Source organism: Oncorhynchus masou, chromosome 32 (assembly GCF_036934945.1).
Source record: "Oncorhynchus masou masou isolate Uvic2021 chromosome 32, UVic_Omas_1.1, whole genome shotgun sequence".
Classification (NCBI taxonomy): Eukaryota; Metazoa; Chordata; class Actinopteri; order Salmoniformes; family Salmonidae; genus Oncorhynchus; species Oncorhynchus masou.
In genome coordinates this window covers 44,658,875-44,675,496 of record NC_088243.1, presented here as the reverse complement: position 1 = coordinate 44,675,496, position 16,622 = coordinate 44,658,875, and the positions used below count along the sequence as shown (strand labels likewise).

The 16,622-nt window shown below is 40.4% G+C and overlaps 1 protein-coding gene across 1 annotated transcript; it reads right to left on the bottom strand.

Annotated features, from left to right (window-relative positions):
• Positions 1–359: 359 nt before the first annotated feature.
• Positions 360–16,409, bottom strand: LOC135526122 (bromo adjacent homology domain-containing 1 protein-like). The gene is made up of 7 exons (XM_064954237.1): positions 16,329–16,409; positions 10,188–11,804; positions 6,679–7,076; positions 4,250–4,409; positions 3,736–3,815; positions 2,825–2,916; positions 360–2,233 (listed from the first exon to the last, which is right to left on the bottom strand). The coding sequence occupies exons 2-7, from the start codon at positions 11,782–11,784 to the stop codon at positions 2,044–2,046; spliced, it is 2,517 nt and encodes an 838-aa protein (XP_064810309.1). The 5' UTR covers positions 11,785–11,804; positions 16,329–16,409; the 3' UTR covers positions 360–2,043.
• Positions 16,410–16,622: the final 213 nt, after the last annotated feature.

The window sequence follows — 16,622 nt, the reverse complement described above, 5'->3', positions numbered from 1 at the left end:
TCCCCACATCACTTTGAATTTCAGTGTTTGAAAATCACGGTTTTAAACTTTGTAGAACTTTGTAACTTTATGCAATTTTTCTATAAAACCTTTTTATTTTTTATTTTTTACATACGTTGACACGGGTATGGTGCTGGAGATAATGAAAATGAGGTTGAAAAGTGATGGAGTTGCCCTTTAAAAGCAGAAAGATTTTTATTAGAAAGTCAACTCCGTTCAGGAGCTAAATGAGAGTAAGTTACTGATGTTAATTTGTAAGAACTTGACACAATGTAATGCACACGCAAAGATTAGTCAGACTGACTTTGCAATCTCGTCAAATTAAACTCTTGGATTCAAAATCATATATTATTTATTGCATTTAAATATTGTTTTATATTACACAGGTCCATGTTAAATGATACAAACACTGTGCTATAAATATCCTTTCCAAGAATTCCCAGAAACTCCATGCTAAAACTTGTAACATATGCACATAAGAAATATGGAATTCAGAGTTTTCTACACCTGGGAATAAGTTGAATTTGACATTTTACACTCCTTCTATTCCCTTTTTGGTAAATGCATTTGTTATCAATTAACAGAATTTACCAGAAAAAAATGGCATTTAAAAAATACATAAAATAACAATGTTGTCCTACTTTTCTTGGAAAGTAGTCAATTGCACAAGTGAATGCATTCAACCGAAATGTGTCTTCCACAAGGGATGCCTCAATCTACGTCATCGGCGCCCGGGAAGCAGTTATTGTTGGGGGTTAACTACCTTGCTCAAGGGCAATGAACACTTGTTCATTGGTCAATTCAAGGCAGGGTAGTAGGGCAAAAACATTATCTTGGGGTGGCCCTTCCAGTTAAGAGTCACCGGTCATTCATATGCTGAATCAAAAAAAAACAGTCCTTTACTTTCTGCCCTCCATTTGCACGTTCATGCAAGCCTCCGCCATATGCACAATTGTCCAAAACTGAGGGAGTTAAAATGATCAAAGTGATAGCCACAACACGCAACGCAATATGTTTGGAGTTTGCGCAATATGCATTCATTTGTGTCTGATTTTGAGCAAATACCAAATAAATTACCTCAAAAATTCTATGTAATCTGTTAACTGTTACTGAGGTTTACGTATATATTCTAAGACAACAAGGGGAATTTGTTCATTAGAATTTCCTGCTCATATAATAATTTAAATTATTTAAATGTGAAACATGAATTGCACGATTCAAGTCACAAGTGTGTACCAAAGTTGATGGGTTTATTTCATCACTTCTCCACTCTAGAAGTTCCCCTAGGAATTTCTTCAGCAGCCCATAACAACAGAGGGCATGACAACGAAGGGCACCTCTGAGTGAGTTGGTAAGGGCGAGGGGCTGGTTTGGGATTCACAGGTACTTTACCTCTAAGACAGTGCAGACAGCGAGTCAGTGTTGGCAAACGCCTGGATAATTTCTCGTTTTGAAAAGTCTAAATAATTCACTCTTAAATTACTTTAAAAATAAATGAGATTTTCTCCATATATAAATACATATTTCTCTATACACTTAAGCCAATTAAAATTTAAATTCAAGACTAAATCATTACAGATAAAAGTGTTAAGCCTTCATTTAATTTATGAGTCATCCCATTAAATCCAAAACAAGCCTTAACTTATACCATCTATCAACACAAAACGTGTCTACTAACCCACATATTTATAGGCAAATGAATGGGATGAAGGAAAAATAAAATCATCATTTGGCAAAGTAGTAAAAACAAAAAAGGGGATTTGTGCTTGGGATGATAAAAAACATTTCCTCATTGACCAATTGTGACCCACAGGACTTGCGAGAGAGAGAGAGAGAGAGACATTGAGCAAAAACACTTCCAGACATCGAGACTTACTCAGCCTAAAACTGTTGACATCTCACGCCCCTCTCAAAACAGAGTGTCTTGGTCTGTCTCAACAGGTGCTTTTGGTGAGGATTCTGAGGAAAGAACAAAATAGTGTATTTTTAACCTCTTCTTTTACTGTTTAATATTCCTTCCTTCTACCACTGGCCTCAAAAGTGCTACTGCAGGTTCTTCAGGATGCGCCCGTAGCGGAAGTCGTAGACGTGGCGACAGACGAACACCAGATTGGGGTCGATGTCCGTGGGCACACAGCGGTGGGCAGAGGTGCCGTATTCAACACAAGGCCGTACCATTCTGGTGGCACTTTCAGGGAGACCCTTCCCGCGACATTTCACGAAGGCACAAAATCTGAAATACCATGTCAAGAAGACCACCCAAATGCTTAAATGGAAATTCCACTGTTTTTTAACCTCATTGTCATTATCTCCAGCAAAATACCAGTGTCTACATATGTGAAAATGGCACATTTCTATGTTTTGTAGAAAAATATATAACATTTAAAATGTTCCTCCCGATGACCTCATCAGAAGTTAATGATTTTCAAAAACTAAGAGTTTCGCGCTGCATGGAGAGCATGAAAATACCCTCCCTGTGGCTAGGAACTCGTTGATGGTTTTGAAAATTACTGTTTTTTGTACTTTTAATACTACATTGTGATGACACAGAGAAGCATTTTTTTCTTGTCTTTTTAATCACAGATCATAGAAACACATAGTCTTTACATATCTAGACACTGGTATGGTGCTGGAGATAATGAATATGAGGGTGAAAAGTGGCGGAATTGCCCTTTAACATCTGCGAATAGCTCACAGAGAAAAATAAAAGTGAACAAATACAATGCAACAGATATAATGTAATACAATCCACTCAACATCATGTGGCTCCCACATCCTATTGATTCTCACGCCCAAAACAGACAGCGAAAAACAGACTCCTTACCTACAGTACTGTGCGAACGTCAAAACGTAGCACTTGTCTTCAATGCAGGCCACACTGTTCTGGTCCTGATGACGAGATGCAAAAATCTCATTCTGGAAACAAGGTCAGGTGACAAGACTGAAGAAAATGATGCATGAATCTTCACTTATGAACCAAATCAAATACCTTGCATAAAGGGATATTTCAGCAATTTTATATATGTACATGTATCAAAATATGTCATAACTGAACTATCCCTTTAATATGAAGAGGAATCTCGTAACTATGTGTATCTGACATCATCACCAAGACCCACTTACCATCAGGAAAGCACACAGTCATGGGAGATCAAAAAAGTGTGTCTTGTTTTATTCCTAGCTAGTTATCCTTACAGAGGCTTTAGTAGAGCAAAGCAGCAGCTTTGGGTATTAAGTAGGGCATACTACAGCAAAATGTTTTACAACAGGTCATGAAAATCAGGCCGTACCACTCAGGTGGCACTTTCAAGGAGACCCTCCCCGCTATGTTGGACAAGTTCAGTTAGTGCCTCCCTGTTTCAAAACGTTTTTCTCCCTACTCGCTCTCTCGCAGATCATTTCCACTGGGCACACATTGATTGAATCAACGTTGTTTCCACGTCATTTTAATGAAATTACGTTGAAATAACGTGGAATAAATGTTGAATTGACATCTGTGCCCAGTGGGTTGTGAATAAGGCTGCTGTTTATTATTTCTAGCCTGGGTGGACAAAGTCTGTTTGTTCCTGAGGGATATTGACAATGGGAAGCCTGTAGCCTATTTCTCCAGGAAATACATAATTCAACGGAAGCAATGTGTTTGCCATCTCATTCCCTACAGAGAACCAGGCTGGGGCTGGACAAACATTGTGGATTGCAGACACACGGTATGAACTCAGCTTTCTGCAAACTCACCTCACAGTGTGTGCTGGGATTGCGGCCTCCCTGTGTGTGTTCTGGGCGGTAGTACCAAAACAGACTCATCATCATCTCTCCTAAGGATACACACAGACAGTGCAATTTTCACAGTGAAAAGAGGATAACTGAAGTTGTATCGAATTATGATGGGTAGGGATTCCATCCGGTGATGGGTAGGGATCCTATTCATAATATTTCACGTTTTGTCACATTCTCTAAATGATTATGCAGCAAACAATGGTCTGTTTAACAAACCTTGGTTCAAATGGTATTTGTTTTCATTCTAATGTTTTGAGCATTTGATTCCTGCCTGGAACAAAAGATGGGCAGGTTTTGTACTTTTGGGGCTATTCCATTAGTTCCATTGTGCAAGGCACGCTCAATCTGAAGTATTTCAAACAAAATCAATACTATTTGAACCTGTGGGTCTATGGTTTTAAACATGGCTATAGTTTAGTTTTTCATCCATCTGTGTCAGTTTAGATTTATGTAAAAAAAGGCGGTGCCTCACCGGATTCTGAGTCCTCCCATAGGGCTGAGATTTTGGCTATGTAGGGCAGATACTTCTTCCTGGGGCCAGAGCGCAGCAGGACTGTGTCTCGAACCCAAATGACCTCCCCATCTCGCGTAACCCCTTCAAAACATTTGCGCAACACTGTTGTCTCTTCCCCCTGGATAACATATTCAATATATAACCATTGTTGCCACATACTATTAGCAATGTTATTAGTATATGCAAGCACATGCTAAGCACATGATGTGTAATAATATCATACATGCATACAGACAAAGTTTGTCTTTACAGTACTAAAAATAATATTCTGTAGCCTCAGCAAGTTACCTTACAAGGTACAACCAATATCTCTTAAAGGAATAATCCACCCCAAACCACTAATTCCAATGTTGAACATTGTTAAATAACACTAAAATGTGAAAAAAAAATATTTTGGGGTGAAGAAATGTTTCATTTTGTTGTTATAACAAAGGTTGGTAGCAACATGTGAATTATTTTTTATTTTGTTGCAATGTGAAAATCGTTGCGGAAATTTGTTGCAGCTCAAGTCGAAGACAAAACCAACATTGTAGCTAGCCCAGAGAGAGAGCATTACAATGTCGGTTTTGTAGTCGACTTGAGCTGCAACAGATTTCCACAACAATTTCCAAATTGCAAAAGAAGCTAGCAAACATAGCTACGTACAATAATACCAGAGTAAATATCAGCATGTAAAGAAGCTAGCTAGATGGAAAATTACCTAAACAAACAGGGCGCATTGCGAGATGGTACTTGAAGAAGAAACTGAATTGAACATTTGGTGCACTGTTTAGATTGAGCACATCTAATCAAAATATACTTTCTTGTGATGATATAAATGGTTGGATGTGTTCTAGAACAGTGGTTCTCAACTGGTTTTGCCTCGGGACCCAAATTGAACCAGGTTGTCTCAGTCTTGATCCGATATTTGAAAAAAGAAATAATCGCCAAAACACAATCTGGAAACCTATACTGATCAAAAATATAGACGCAACATGCAACAATTTCAAAGATTTGACAGTTCATGTAAGTGAATCAGTCAATTAAAATAAATTGATTGATTTCACAGGACTGGGATATTGATTTCACAGGACTGGGCAAGGGTGCAGCCATGAGTCAGCCTGTGAGGGCATAGGCCCACCCACTGGGGAGCCAGGTCCAGCCAATCAGAATGAGTTTTTCTCTACTAAAGGACATTATTATAGACATAAATACTCCTCAGCACCCCCTCAGACGATCCCACAGGTGAAGAAGAAGGATGTGGAGGTCCTGGGCTGGCGTGATTACACGTTGTCTATGGTTTTGAGGCCGGTTGGACGTATTGCCAAATTCTGTAAAACGAAGTTGGAAGCTTATGGTAGAGAAATGTACATTCAATTATTCGTCAACAACTTTGGTGAACATTCCTGCAGTCAGCATGCCAATTGCACACACCCTCAAAACTGCACATTTTAGAGTGTCCTTTTATTATTCCCAGCACAAGGTGCACCTGTGTAATAATCATGCTGTTTAATCAGCTTCTTGATATGCCACACCTGTCAGGTAGATGGATTATCTTGGCAACGGAGAAATGCTCACGAACAGGAATGTAAACAAATTTGTTCACAACATTTGAGAGAAATAAGCTTTTAGTGAATATGGAATATTTATGTGATCTTTTATCTCAGCTCATGAAACATGGGAACAAAACTTTACATGCTTTTATCCATTTCTTCAGTATATTTTAAATGCTATATTGATATTAAATGTAGCAATTACATGACAAGGGAACACCATTCCCACCCCTTTTATTGTCAATAATAACATTTTGCCCATATTATTGATTAATAATGTTAATAAACTCATAGTTTGAGACCACAAAATAAACCAAAATGGCATTGCTAATAGCTCTATATTAAAAATACTGTTATTAAAGAAAGATTGTTCAGAGAGAAAATTATTTAAATATTTAAATTCATTATAATTTCTACACACTTTCTACCTGGTTTAAGTCACTCAAGTTCAGAATGTAGTATTTATTCATAAAATCATTTTTATTATTATTATTATTTTTAAATGACAACCGCAACCCATTCAAATCTTCCCAACAGTTGAGAATCGCTGTTCTAGACAAGTATGCCCATTCCATCTATTGGCTGATTTGGTGATCTGGAGTGCAGGTCATTTTTTTAAAAGCATTATTGGATGTGATAGTGTGATCCCCTATCTCCAGTGACGAGAACCATGTATAGTAGCTATAATGCGTTCCTACATGATTTCCTGATTTCACAGATGGACCACTTAGAAGTTAAATCACTGGAATATTATCACTTTACCTACTGATTAAACATAGGCTTTCACCAAATTAACAGGAGTTTCATGATTTTTATTTCTGGGGGTGATTATCCCTTTAACACAGCAACACGTACCACAGCGAAAACCTCCCTCTCGAAGGGCACGCCCACGGGCAGCCAACCATTGGTTGCCCGGCGACGGGTGAACCTCTGCTGCTTGGCAGCTCTGCAGGCTGCGAGGCCGGCGGGCCCCAGCTGCTGCTTGTCTTGAATGTGGGGGCAGATGGAACGTAAGCCACTGCTCACCCCAGACAGAGAGCTGCTGGGTGGCTTGGCACTCTGAGGGCACTCCCGGACCACCTGCAGTGGGACCTGCAGTTGGCTGGGGTCTGATAGAGAGGTCTGAAAGCAGGCCACTGATTGGGCAGCTGGGGGAGTGCTGGGGCTGGCGGGGCAGCCGGAGAGGGGCCGGGGTGCGGGAGAGGCTGCGACAGAGGAGGAGCTGTGGTCCTCCAGAGACGAGGAGTAGTCTTCTGTAGGGAGAATTGGAGCTGTCAGACACTGGAGTGACCAGTCACGTAAACACACACACACATGCACCCACACGCACCCTAACATAGACCCTCACAAAAACTCTAGACTCATCCTTTCCTTTCCTGTCATGGTTAGCCGACTCTGTTTCAGCACTACTGATATAGAAACACCGACGCTGCATGCAGTAGAGATTAGAACACTGCCTATCTGTATCCCCTGTATTAATTGTAGCTGTGAGGCACAAGGCTGAAACAGCAGGCCATAAATGCACATCAGAATGACAGAGATGTCCATTTATTGTGGTCTGATGGACCACAGACCGGCAGTGTGGAATCAGAGAACTGGTTAAAGTTGATATGATACTGTAATATACAAAGTGATGCAGTCAGTTGAGGTCAAAGCATTTTATGCACCTTTTTTTGTGAATAGTGTTTAGCCACCTATTACGCTAAATGTGTTTGTTTTTTGTATTATAGCATTTATGCTACTTGACTCTCATCTCAATCGGCACTCATTTACCACTTCTGTTTATTCCTGGAAGTATATTATTACATAATCTGATGCATGACTGGATCTGTGCACAAAGGTAGTAGAGATGCTGTATTTTACTCTAATGTAATGTAGAGTCTTTTTTTAAAACATAGGAATCAACCAAGCTGTGGGGCAGCTTCACCTGACCATTAAGGCCAGCTAGGATGAGAGAGGATGCAATAAATGTCACATGTCACACAGTGCAACAATATGATGAAGTGTGAATATTTCTGCCACCCACATACAGGAAAACGGTTCCAAATAAATGACATTATTACGTGTTCCACCACCCATGTTATTTACATGATTAAATTTCCATGTGGGCTGTGCTATGTCGGTAAAACCTTCCTCTCTCTCAAACAGAGAATCAGTGAACATAAAAATTCAGTCAGGATAAACGACAGGGATTATCCAGTCGGAGTACATTTTAATGACCCAAAGCATGACATTTCTACCTTTTAGATTTTGTGGCAAAGAGAAAGTTAAGATATCAGATAGGGGAGGTGACATTAATAATAAAAATAATGTTTTCGGATTTTCACCCTCCAAACATTATTTCCTAAAGGTCTTAATGATAAGTTATGTTGTGAATTTGAACATGAATTATTCCCCTATTTAAGATTACTCTGATGTTTTTCGTACGATGTACCCAATGATTAATGAAAACTTGCTCTGTCGGTCTATGTCCTCATTGTGGTTTTACATACGTGTTTAATACATCTTATTCACACACTTTATTTGAATATTTGTGAAATACATATTGTTATATTTGGTAACACTTATTTGTTTTTCCTTCACCCCCAACCACTTTCGATGCGTGGAACGAATGTGGTTGGGGCTCGGTCTACATAAGGGTGCTTTTTTTACGTAAAGCTTATTAAAGATCAGTGATACTATCAAGAGCAGTGTGCGGTTTCCTTTTTCCTTCATCATGTGTGTACAGTACCAAGCTCTGCTACAAAGATTAACAGACCCTATATAGAGGACCACTGGGAGCAATTGCGATTTCAGAGTAACTGGACTTCAGTTGATCAAAGACCACAGCTTGGCATCTCTGCATGAACACTACTCAGCTTCAGTACATTCTATCTAAACCATCTGTGGTGAATACTCATACAACTAGTGGCTAGATACAGTCGTTAAGGAACTCCACTGACCATGTACGTTGAGTGGGGAGTGGGGAGTGGGGGGGGGGCAAGGATAAAGAAACAAAGTTCAGTTCAGGTATGTGGATGTTAAACCCTACCAGGCTTTTAGACCCCACTGAATGAATCCGGAGAGCATGACTGAACAAATTTCTTGTAAAATGTTGATTCTTCCCTCCTATGTGACATTTCTTATTCTCTGTAACCTATTCCTATAACTGCCATTCCTGTGAGGAGTATTCTCAAGGTCAAAACATAAGTATTCTCCACAGATTGTTGCTGGTTTGACTGATCGACTTAAAGGACACTGAGCCATCTCAAACATGTGGTTAACACCCTGCAACTATCATGGCCATTTCACATCATTATCACTATATACATTCACTTCCAAAATGAATAGCGTCCTTGATAAAGATGAGCAAAAAAAGAATGTATAAAATATTATGAAAAATACTGAGCTATATTGTAAACTAAAAATAATACATTATTTTAGACGAATACAATTGCTCAGAGAAATAGATTTTGTTTAACAAGTGATAATAACAAATCAAAAAATTATTGGCAACCCTGTTTTTAATACTCCGGTAGCCTTCCCTTGCGAGGATAACAGCACTGAGCCATTTTCTAAAATGTTTTTTGAGATTGGAGACATATTGGGAGGGATCCTCCATACAGAATATTCCCAGATCCTTAATAACCTTTGGTCTGCGCTTATGGACTGCCCTCTTCAATTCATTCAAACCAAAGGTTTTCAATGGGGTTGTCGTCCGAAGACAGAGATGACCATTGCCAAAATGTTGATTTTGTGGTCAATTAATCCTTTCTTTGTAGATATTGATGTGTGCTTGGGGTTGTTGTCTTGCTGGAAGAGCCACTTGTTGCCAAGTTGAACCTCCTGGCAGAGGCAACAAGGTTTTTTGGCTAAAATGTGCTGGTACATAGTAGAGTTCTTGATGCAGTTGACCTTAACAAGGTTCCCAGGACCAGTGGAAGCAAAACAGCCCCATAACATCAAAGATCCACCACCATATTTTAAAGTAGGTACCCAGCTAGCACATTTGGTTCCTTGAAAGTTGTTGGAAGATACATTTTTGGTTTCTCACTAGTTCTGGGAATGAAACCATAAGTTTCCTGACTGGTAAAACTTTTTTTCTTTTCACATTCTGCAAACTGACATGAACATTTAGCCTGTTCTGTTAATTCTTAGGTTGCAGGTTGATTCTGATAACATTTTACTATAGTTCCCTGGGAGGCTTTATTAACAATCTGAGAACAGAATGTATAGGTTATTTGAAGCTAATTATTAAATTATGTTCTGAGAATGTTTCAGTAAGTCTTTTAATAACACTGCTAGCTTAGGCTAACTTTTTTCTATCAAGGGTTCTAATAATTGTGGAGGTGACTGTATTTATAGGCATTTCTGCCTCCCCTTACCCATCTTAATCTTGTGGCTGCAGCTGGAGCAGCCTGCTTTATAACAGCACCTCCTGCTGGCTAGCATCGGTACTGCTCTATATGCGTATCCATTGATTTGGCAGGATTCTCCATAACAGTAGACCTGGTGGGTGATTCCTGAGTGTAGAGAGCCCTGTTGTGGAGCCTCGCTCAACGGGATGGGCGCCACAGAGGAGGGAGGGTAGGGCATGGGGATGGAGCTCACGGAGGTCATGAGGGTAGAGGAGGTTTCATGGTGAGAAAAGTGGACGTAGTAGCCCGAGAAACACGGATAAGGGTGGGGGCATATGGTTAGGGCATGTGGGTGGGCCAGTGAACGGGGAGAGGGGAGGTAGCTATTGGAGAGCGAACGCTCCTCAAGTTTGTCTTCACCAAAGCTCTTCTGGTTGAGGAACAGGGCCAGTTGGTGGCCATACTCCACTGACCTTTCTTGGGAGCAGCAGTAGAAAGAAGGAGTCAACTGCGTCTTGACCTGTTCCTCCTTCACAGACTTCATCGGGTAGCCCAGCAAGGCTCGACACTGGAAGCCAGATCTGATGGAGCCGTTCACCCCTGTAATCCCCTCCCACTGGGGTTCGGGGTGGAATGACTCCCTCTTATAGAGATTACAGCATTTCTGAACCAGCTGTGGATGGGTCTGGTATTTCCCGTGTTGGAGTTTATGATACTGTTGTTTCTTTAGCTTGGGGTGCAGCGACTGTTTGGTCCTCAGTACTGCACTCAGTTGCTTGCAGTTGGTCTTAGCCACCCGGTGTTTGGCTTTGAAGGAGGTGCTGGTGATCTTGAGCAAAGCAGCAGCGTTGAGACTGGCCTGACGCCGGGGGGTAGGACCGTACAGACTCAGCAGATCCATGTCCTCCATCTTCATAGACTTTTTGTTTTGTTTGGAACTTCCAGTTACATAAATGTCTGATTTTGCCACTTTAGGACCCCTTGGGGTGTTGTGTCCCAAAATTACTGCATCTTTTGCCAGATTCCCATTGGACTGTAGCTTCTTTATGAGTCTGGCCCCTTGAGGATATTCTCTATTTAAGAGCAGACTATTCACAGCCTCCGCATTCAGAGAGGCTAGTCTCCGTTTGCGAGGATCCACAACAGGTAATGTGCATAACAGTTTTAATTGTTTGTTTAATTCCGGCAATTTCTGATAAGCTTTGAAGGTCTTTTGTCTAAACTTGCAGGGCTTGGTCCTTCCACGCACCAGATTATGGCTCCCTTCCTCTTTGGTCTCTATTCGACCTTTCAAGCAGCTCACCTTGTCCTCATCACCACTCTCCTCCAGACGGGTGAGAAAGACGCAACAGTTGAGGGTGTCCTCCTCACATTGATCCAGTGTCCTGGCCCTGAGAGGGTACAGCTTCCTGTCCTTCTCCTCCTCCTTCTTCTCCACCACTCTCAGATCATTGCGCTCTTTCGCTCTGCCCCTCTTGATCTTCTTGGGCCTCCCTCTTTTTAGTTTTGGGCGATCAGGCCGGGCTCCCACCATGACCTCAGCATGTGGCACCCCCCTGAACTGCTCCCAGGAGTTACCGGGATGGTATCTGCTCAGAGAGTCCTTCTGTCGTGCATGGGTCATCACATCCCTTCATACAGACCCTGGGGGAGGAGACATAGAAATATCAATGAATGGGGAGAGTTTTTTTGCAGAAACTTAGCCGACATGACAGTGAATTAAGAACATTAAGAAAGTAAGTCTCAATACAGTTTTTATTATGGTACGTGTTCGAAGGAGTCTCAGCTTTCCATAGTGAGGTCATATTAGTTTCTAGCCCAGACCGTTATGACGCTATCAACACAGAGGGGATATGGGTTTTAAATTAGCCACACAGTCAGAAGGGTACTGCTGCCGAATTCCATAGGATCATCTCAATAGATGAATTTCCCCTCAGGTGGACACACATACACACACACACACACACACACACACAATATTGAGTCATGGAAAGCAAAAACTTGCCCTATCCCATTGTGCAGTTCCAATCATGCTAAAGTGATTCGGCAGGTAGCTTAGCGGTTAAGAGTGTTGGGCCAGGCCTCATGAGTAGCGCAGTGGTCTAAGGTACTGCATCGCAGTGCTAGCTGTGCCAGTAGACATCCTGGTTTGAGTCCATTGTCGTCCGGGTTAGGGGAGGGTTTGGGATGTTCTTTCAGTTATTTTTAGTTTCAGTTATTTTTATTTTTTATTTGATGTCTTTTTTATTATGAACACAACAAATACAAAAAAACAGAAATATACAGTTTCGTGACCAAGCTTCCTGATGCTAAGTGTACATGTTATGCTATGCTATCGATAAACTTACACAAATGCTTGGATTGCTTTCACTGTAAAGCATAATTTCAAAATCTGAGGCGACAGGTGGATTAACAAAAGGCTAAACTGTGTTTTGCAATATTGCATTTGTGATTTTATGAATATGAATATTTTTTAGTAATATTAGTTGACTGTTGCGCTATGCTATTCAGCAGTTGCTGACGAAAATGATCCCGCTAACGGGATGGGTAGCGCCAAGAAGTTAACACTGAACAGACCGGGACTGTGTATTCAATGGAAAAAGATTCAGATCATATGCTTATTACAACCTCTTAGAAGGGCAAAGATCTACAGTGCATTCGGAAATTATTCAGACCCCTTGACTTTTTCCACATTTTGTTATGTTACAGACTTATTCTAAAATGCCTAAACTATTTTTTCACCCTCATCAATCTACACACAATACCCCGTAATAACAAAGCAATAACAGGTTTAGAAATAATTGCAAATGTATTGCAAATAAAAGACTGAAATGTCACTTGTACATACAGTACCAGTCAAAAGTTTGGACACTCTCACTCATTCAAGGGTTTTTCTTTCTTTGAACAATTTTCTTTCATTGTAGAATAATAGTGAAGACATAACAACTATGAAATAACACATTTGGAATCATGTAGTAACCAAAAAAGTGTTAAACAAATGAAAATAGATTTTATATTTGAGATTCTTCAAAGTAGCCACCTTTTGCTTTGATGACAGCTTTGCACACTCTTGGCATTCTCTCAACTAGCTTCATGAGGTCGTCACCTGGAATGCATTTCAATTCACAGGTGTGCCTTTAATAAAAGTACATTTGTAGAATGTAGCCCCCTCCTGTACTCCCTATTCACCCATGACTGCATGGCCATGCATGCCTCCTACTCAATCATCAAGTTTGCAGACAACACAACAGTAGTAGGACTGATTACCAACAACGATAAGATGATAACGATAAGCCTACAGGGAGGAAGTGAGGGCACTCAGACTGTGGTGCCATCAAAACAACCTCCTACTCAACATCCAAAAAACAAAGAATATGATCTTGGACTTCTGTTAAGAGCAGAGGGAGCACCCCCCTTTCCACATCTACGGGACAGTAGTGAAGATGGAAAGTTTTAAGTTCCTTGGCGTACACATCACGGACAAACTGGAATGGTCCACCCACACAGACAGTGTGGTGAAGAAGGCGCAACAATCTGGCTTTTTTATGGCGGTTTTGATGCAGTGGCTTCTCCTTTGCTGAGGTGCCTTTTCAGGTTATGTCGATATAGGACTTGTTTTAATGAGGATTTTGATACTGTTGTACCTGTTTCCTCCAGCATCTACACAAGGTCCGTTGCTGTTATTCTGGGATTGATTTGGACTCTTCGCACCAAAGTACGTTCATCTCAAGGAGACAGAGCTCCTTCCTGAGTGGTAAGTATGACAGCTGCGTGGTCCCATGGTGTTTATACTTGCGTACTATTGTTTGTACAGATGACGTGGTACCTTCAGGTGTTTGGAAATTTCTCCAAAGGATGAACCAGACTTGTGGAGGTCTACAAATTTTTTTCTGATGTCTTGGCTGATTTCTTTTGATTTTCCCATGATGTGAAGCAAAGAGGCACTGAGTTTGAAGCTAGGCCTTGAAATACATCCACAGGTACACCTCCAATTGACTCAAATGAGAAGCTTCTAATGCCATGACATCATTTTCAGGAATTTTCCAAGCTGTTTAAAGGCACAGTCACCTTAGTGTATGTAAACTTCTGACCCCCTGAAATTGTGATACAGTGAATTATAAGTGAAATAATCTGTCTGTAAACAACTCTTGGAAAAATACTACCCACTGAAATCAATGCAGAATAACACATAACTCTAAACTAACTAATCACCCCCAGTACAGGTAGTGGGAAATTCTTATGACATGAATGGAGATGGGGGTTTTTTTATGCACAAATGAATAACTGGTCTTAAAAACAATAATAGGACTTCATGAGCTGGATTTTGTATGAAATACCACTTTGTAACAGTAGGCTCTATACACACCAACAATATGGCACATTATGGGACCCCAGCCTGCCATTCTATGGATATAGTTTTCTGTTATTCACACAAATTCCTCACACATCAATTAGAACTGAAGTTTGATGTAGGCTACATTAATTGCCTTTTCTGAATGCAGAATACCCCTTGTCTATATGCATCATATGCATGATTGCTAGACTCTTAAAGACGTGGGTTCACTCAAATACATGCCTTTTATTGAGCCTGCCTTGAGTGCCGGATAGATGTGGTTTGCACATTTGGGACTACTCCATTGAGTCCATTGTGCCAGGCAAACTCAATCAAGTGCCGTATTTGAAAGAAAACAAATACTAACTGAACCCAGGTCCTTTATTTCTTCACAATAGCATTGCACTGGTTTCCTCCAATCTTTTACAACCAAAGAGCAACCTCTGCAAACACCTACTACTGAGTCAAGAAATTAATAAGATATGACAAAAAAAAACAAATTGAACAGATGCCTGTGGTTCTGGTAATCTTGTTTTCTTATGTTATAATCATTTAATTTACAAATCAATACGAAGATGTGTATCAAGAAAATAATCCCAAAAATGCAATGTCATTTTCCTTCTAAAAACAAGCCAACTCTCTGCATGATGTTATTCCTTCTTCAGCATTTTCCTATTCTATAGCAGAAGTACATGCAACCAGAATAATGTTCAGTTGACTTGATTCTGAACTGCATTTTTAGCCTTGCATTTCCAAACATCCTCCAATTTAAAGGGAAATTATTTCCAGTGGACTCAGAGGACCATGACATGCAATACATCAGAAATACCATTTTTATTTAGAGATAATGAGGGAACAGAAGGGGGCACTTTGAGTTTCTGTCTATGGATGTCAAATCAAGTTGCTTCATTGGGATAAGACAGCAGGCTATGGAACGAATGAAGTGTAAATGACGCACGTTGTTTAAAAAAAATGTTATTAAAAAAGGAAAACTTTATGGATAACTTGGATAAAGAAAACAATCATAATATTAATATTATATGGTTTATGATATGTCATATCATATTCTTTTTAACTTTCAATAATGGGAGAGAGCGGTGGAAGACCATGGATATGGGAACCAGGTAGTCTAGCGGAGCGTTTGGCCAGCAACCAAAATGTTGCTGGTTCGGTAACCAAAATGTCACTGGTTCGAATACCTGAGCCCGAGAAGGTGAACAATCTGTCGATGTTCCCTTGAGCAAGGCACTTAACCCTCATTTGCTCCAGGGGTTATGTTCTACTATGACTGACCCTGTAAAACAACACATTTCACTGCACCTATCCGGTGTATGTGACAATAAAGCATTTTTTTACCGACCTTCCGTTACAGTGCTGTTCTCATAGGGCGTATCACATAAACCTGAACCACTCTCATATCTATCACGGTTCTGGATTTACCAGATTCATTTACCACCATGAGCAACGAGGCTATGAGTTTAGACCGCCAACTCACACGACTCAATGCGTGTTCAGTATTTAGATGAGCGATTAGCCTACTAATCGGACATTTAGCCTAACATTATAGTCAGTCATTATAATCCGGTTAAACCCAAATCATGAAATTGATAATGCACTGTAAAAAATCTGTTCTAAATTCTTGAGTTCGACTCCCGACACGGACTATTCTAAGGCTATACTATAATATCAGAAGTAACGGTTCAGGTTTGTGCAGGCAAGGAATAACCATGACATCTGACTGCAAGCACAATAAAGCAGTTATAAACATGTTATTACAACGTATCTCACATAGGCGATACATTAAATATGATGCATTATGCGCTATATAATTTTACCTTAGGTCACGATAGATGGTCGATTTGAGTCCACTCTTACTTCAAATTACACCTTTTTATAAATGATGAACAGTGTCGACGTGTAATTGTGAAATAAAACGAGCACCCAATAGAGCTGAGACATGGTAAAACGGTGACCTACTTCCGAAGTGGCACGCTAGAGATAATATTCATGCGCTGCATTCGAGAGACTGCTGTTGCGCTGGGACAACGAACAGTATCGTTCCAAGAGCCACGATTTTCACAACGATAGTTTATTATCGAAGTATACGGACGTCAGAATGAACTACCAGT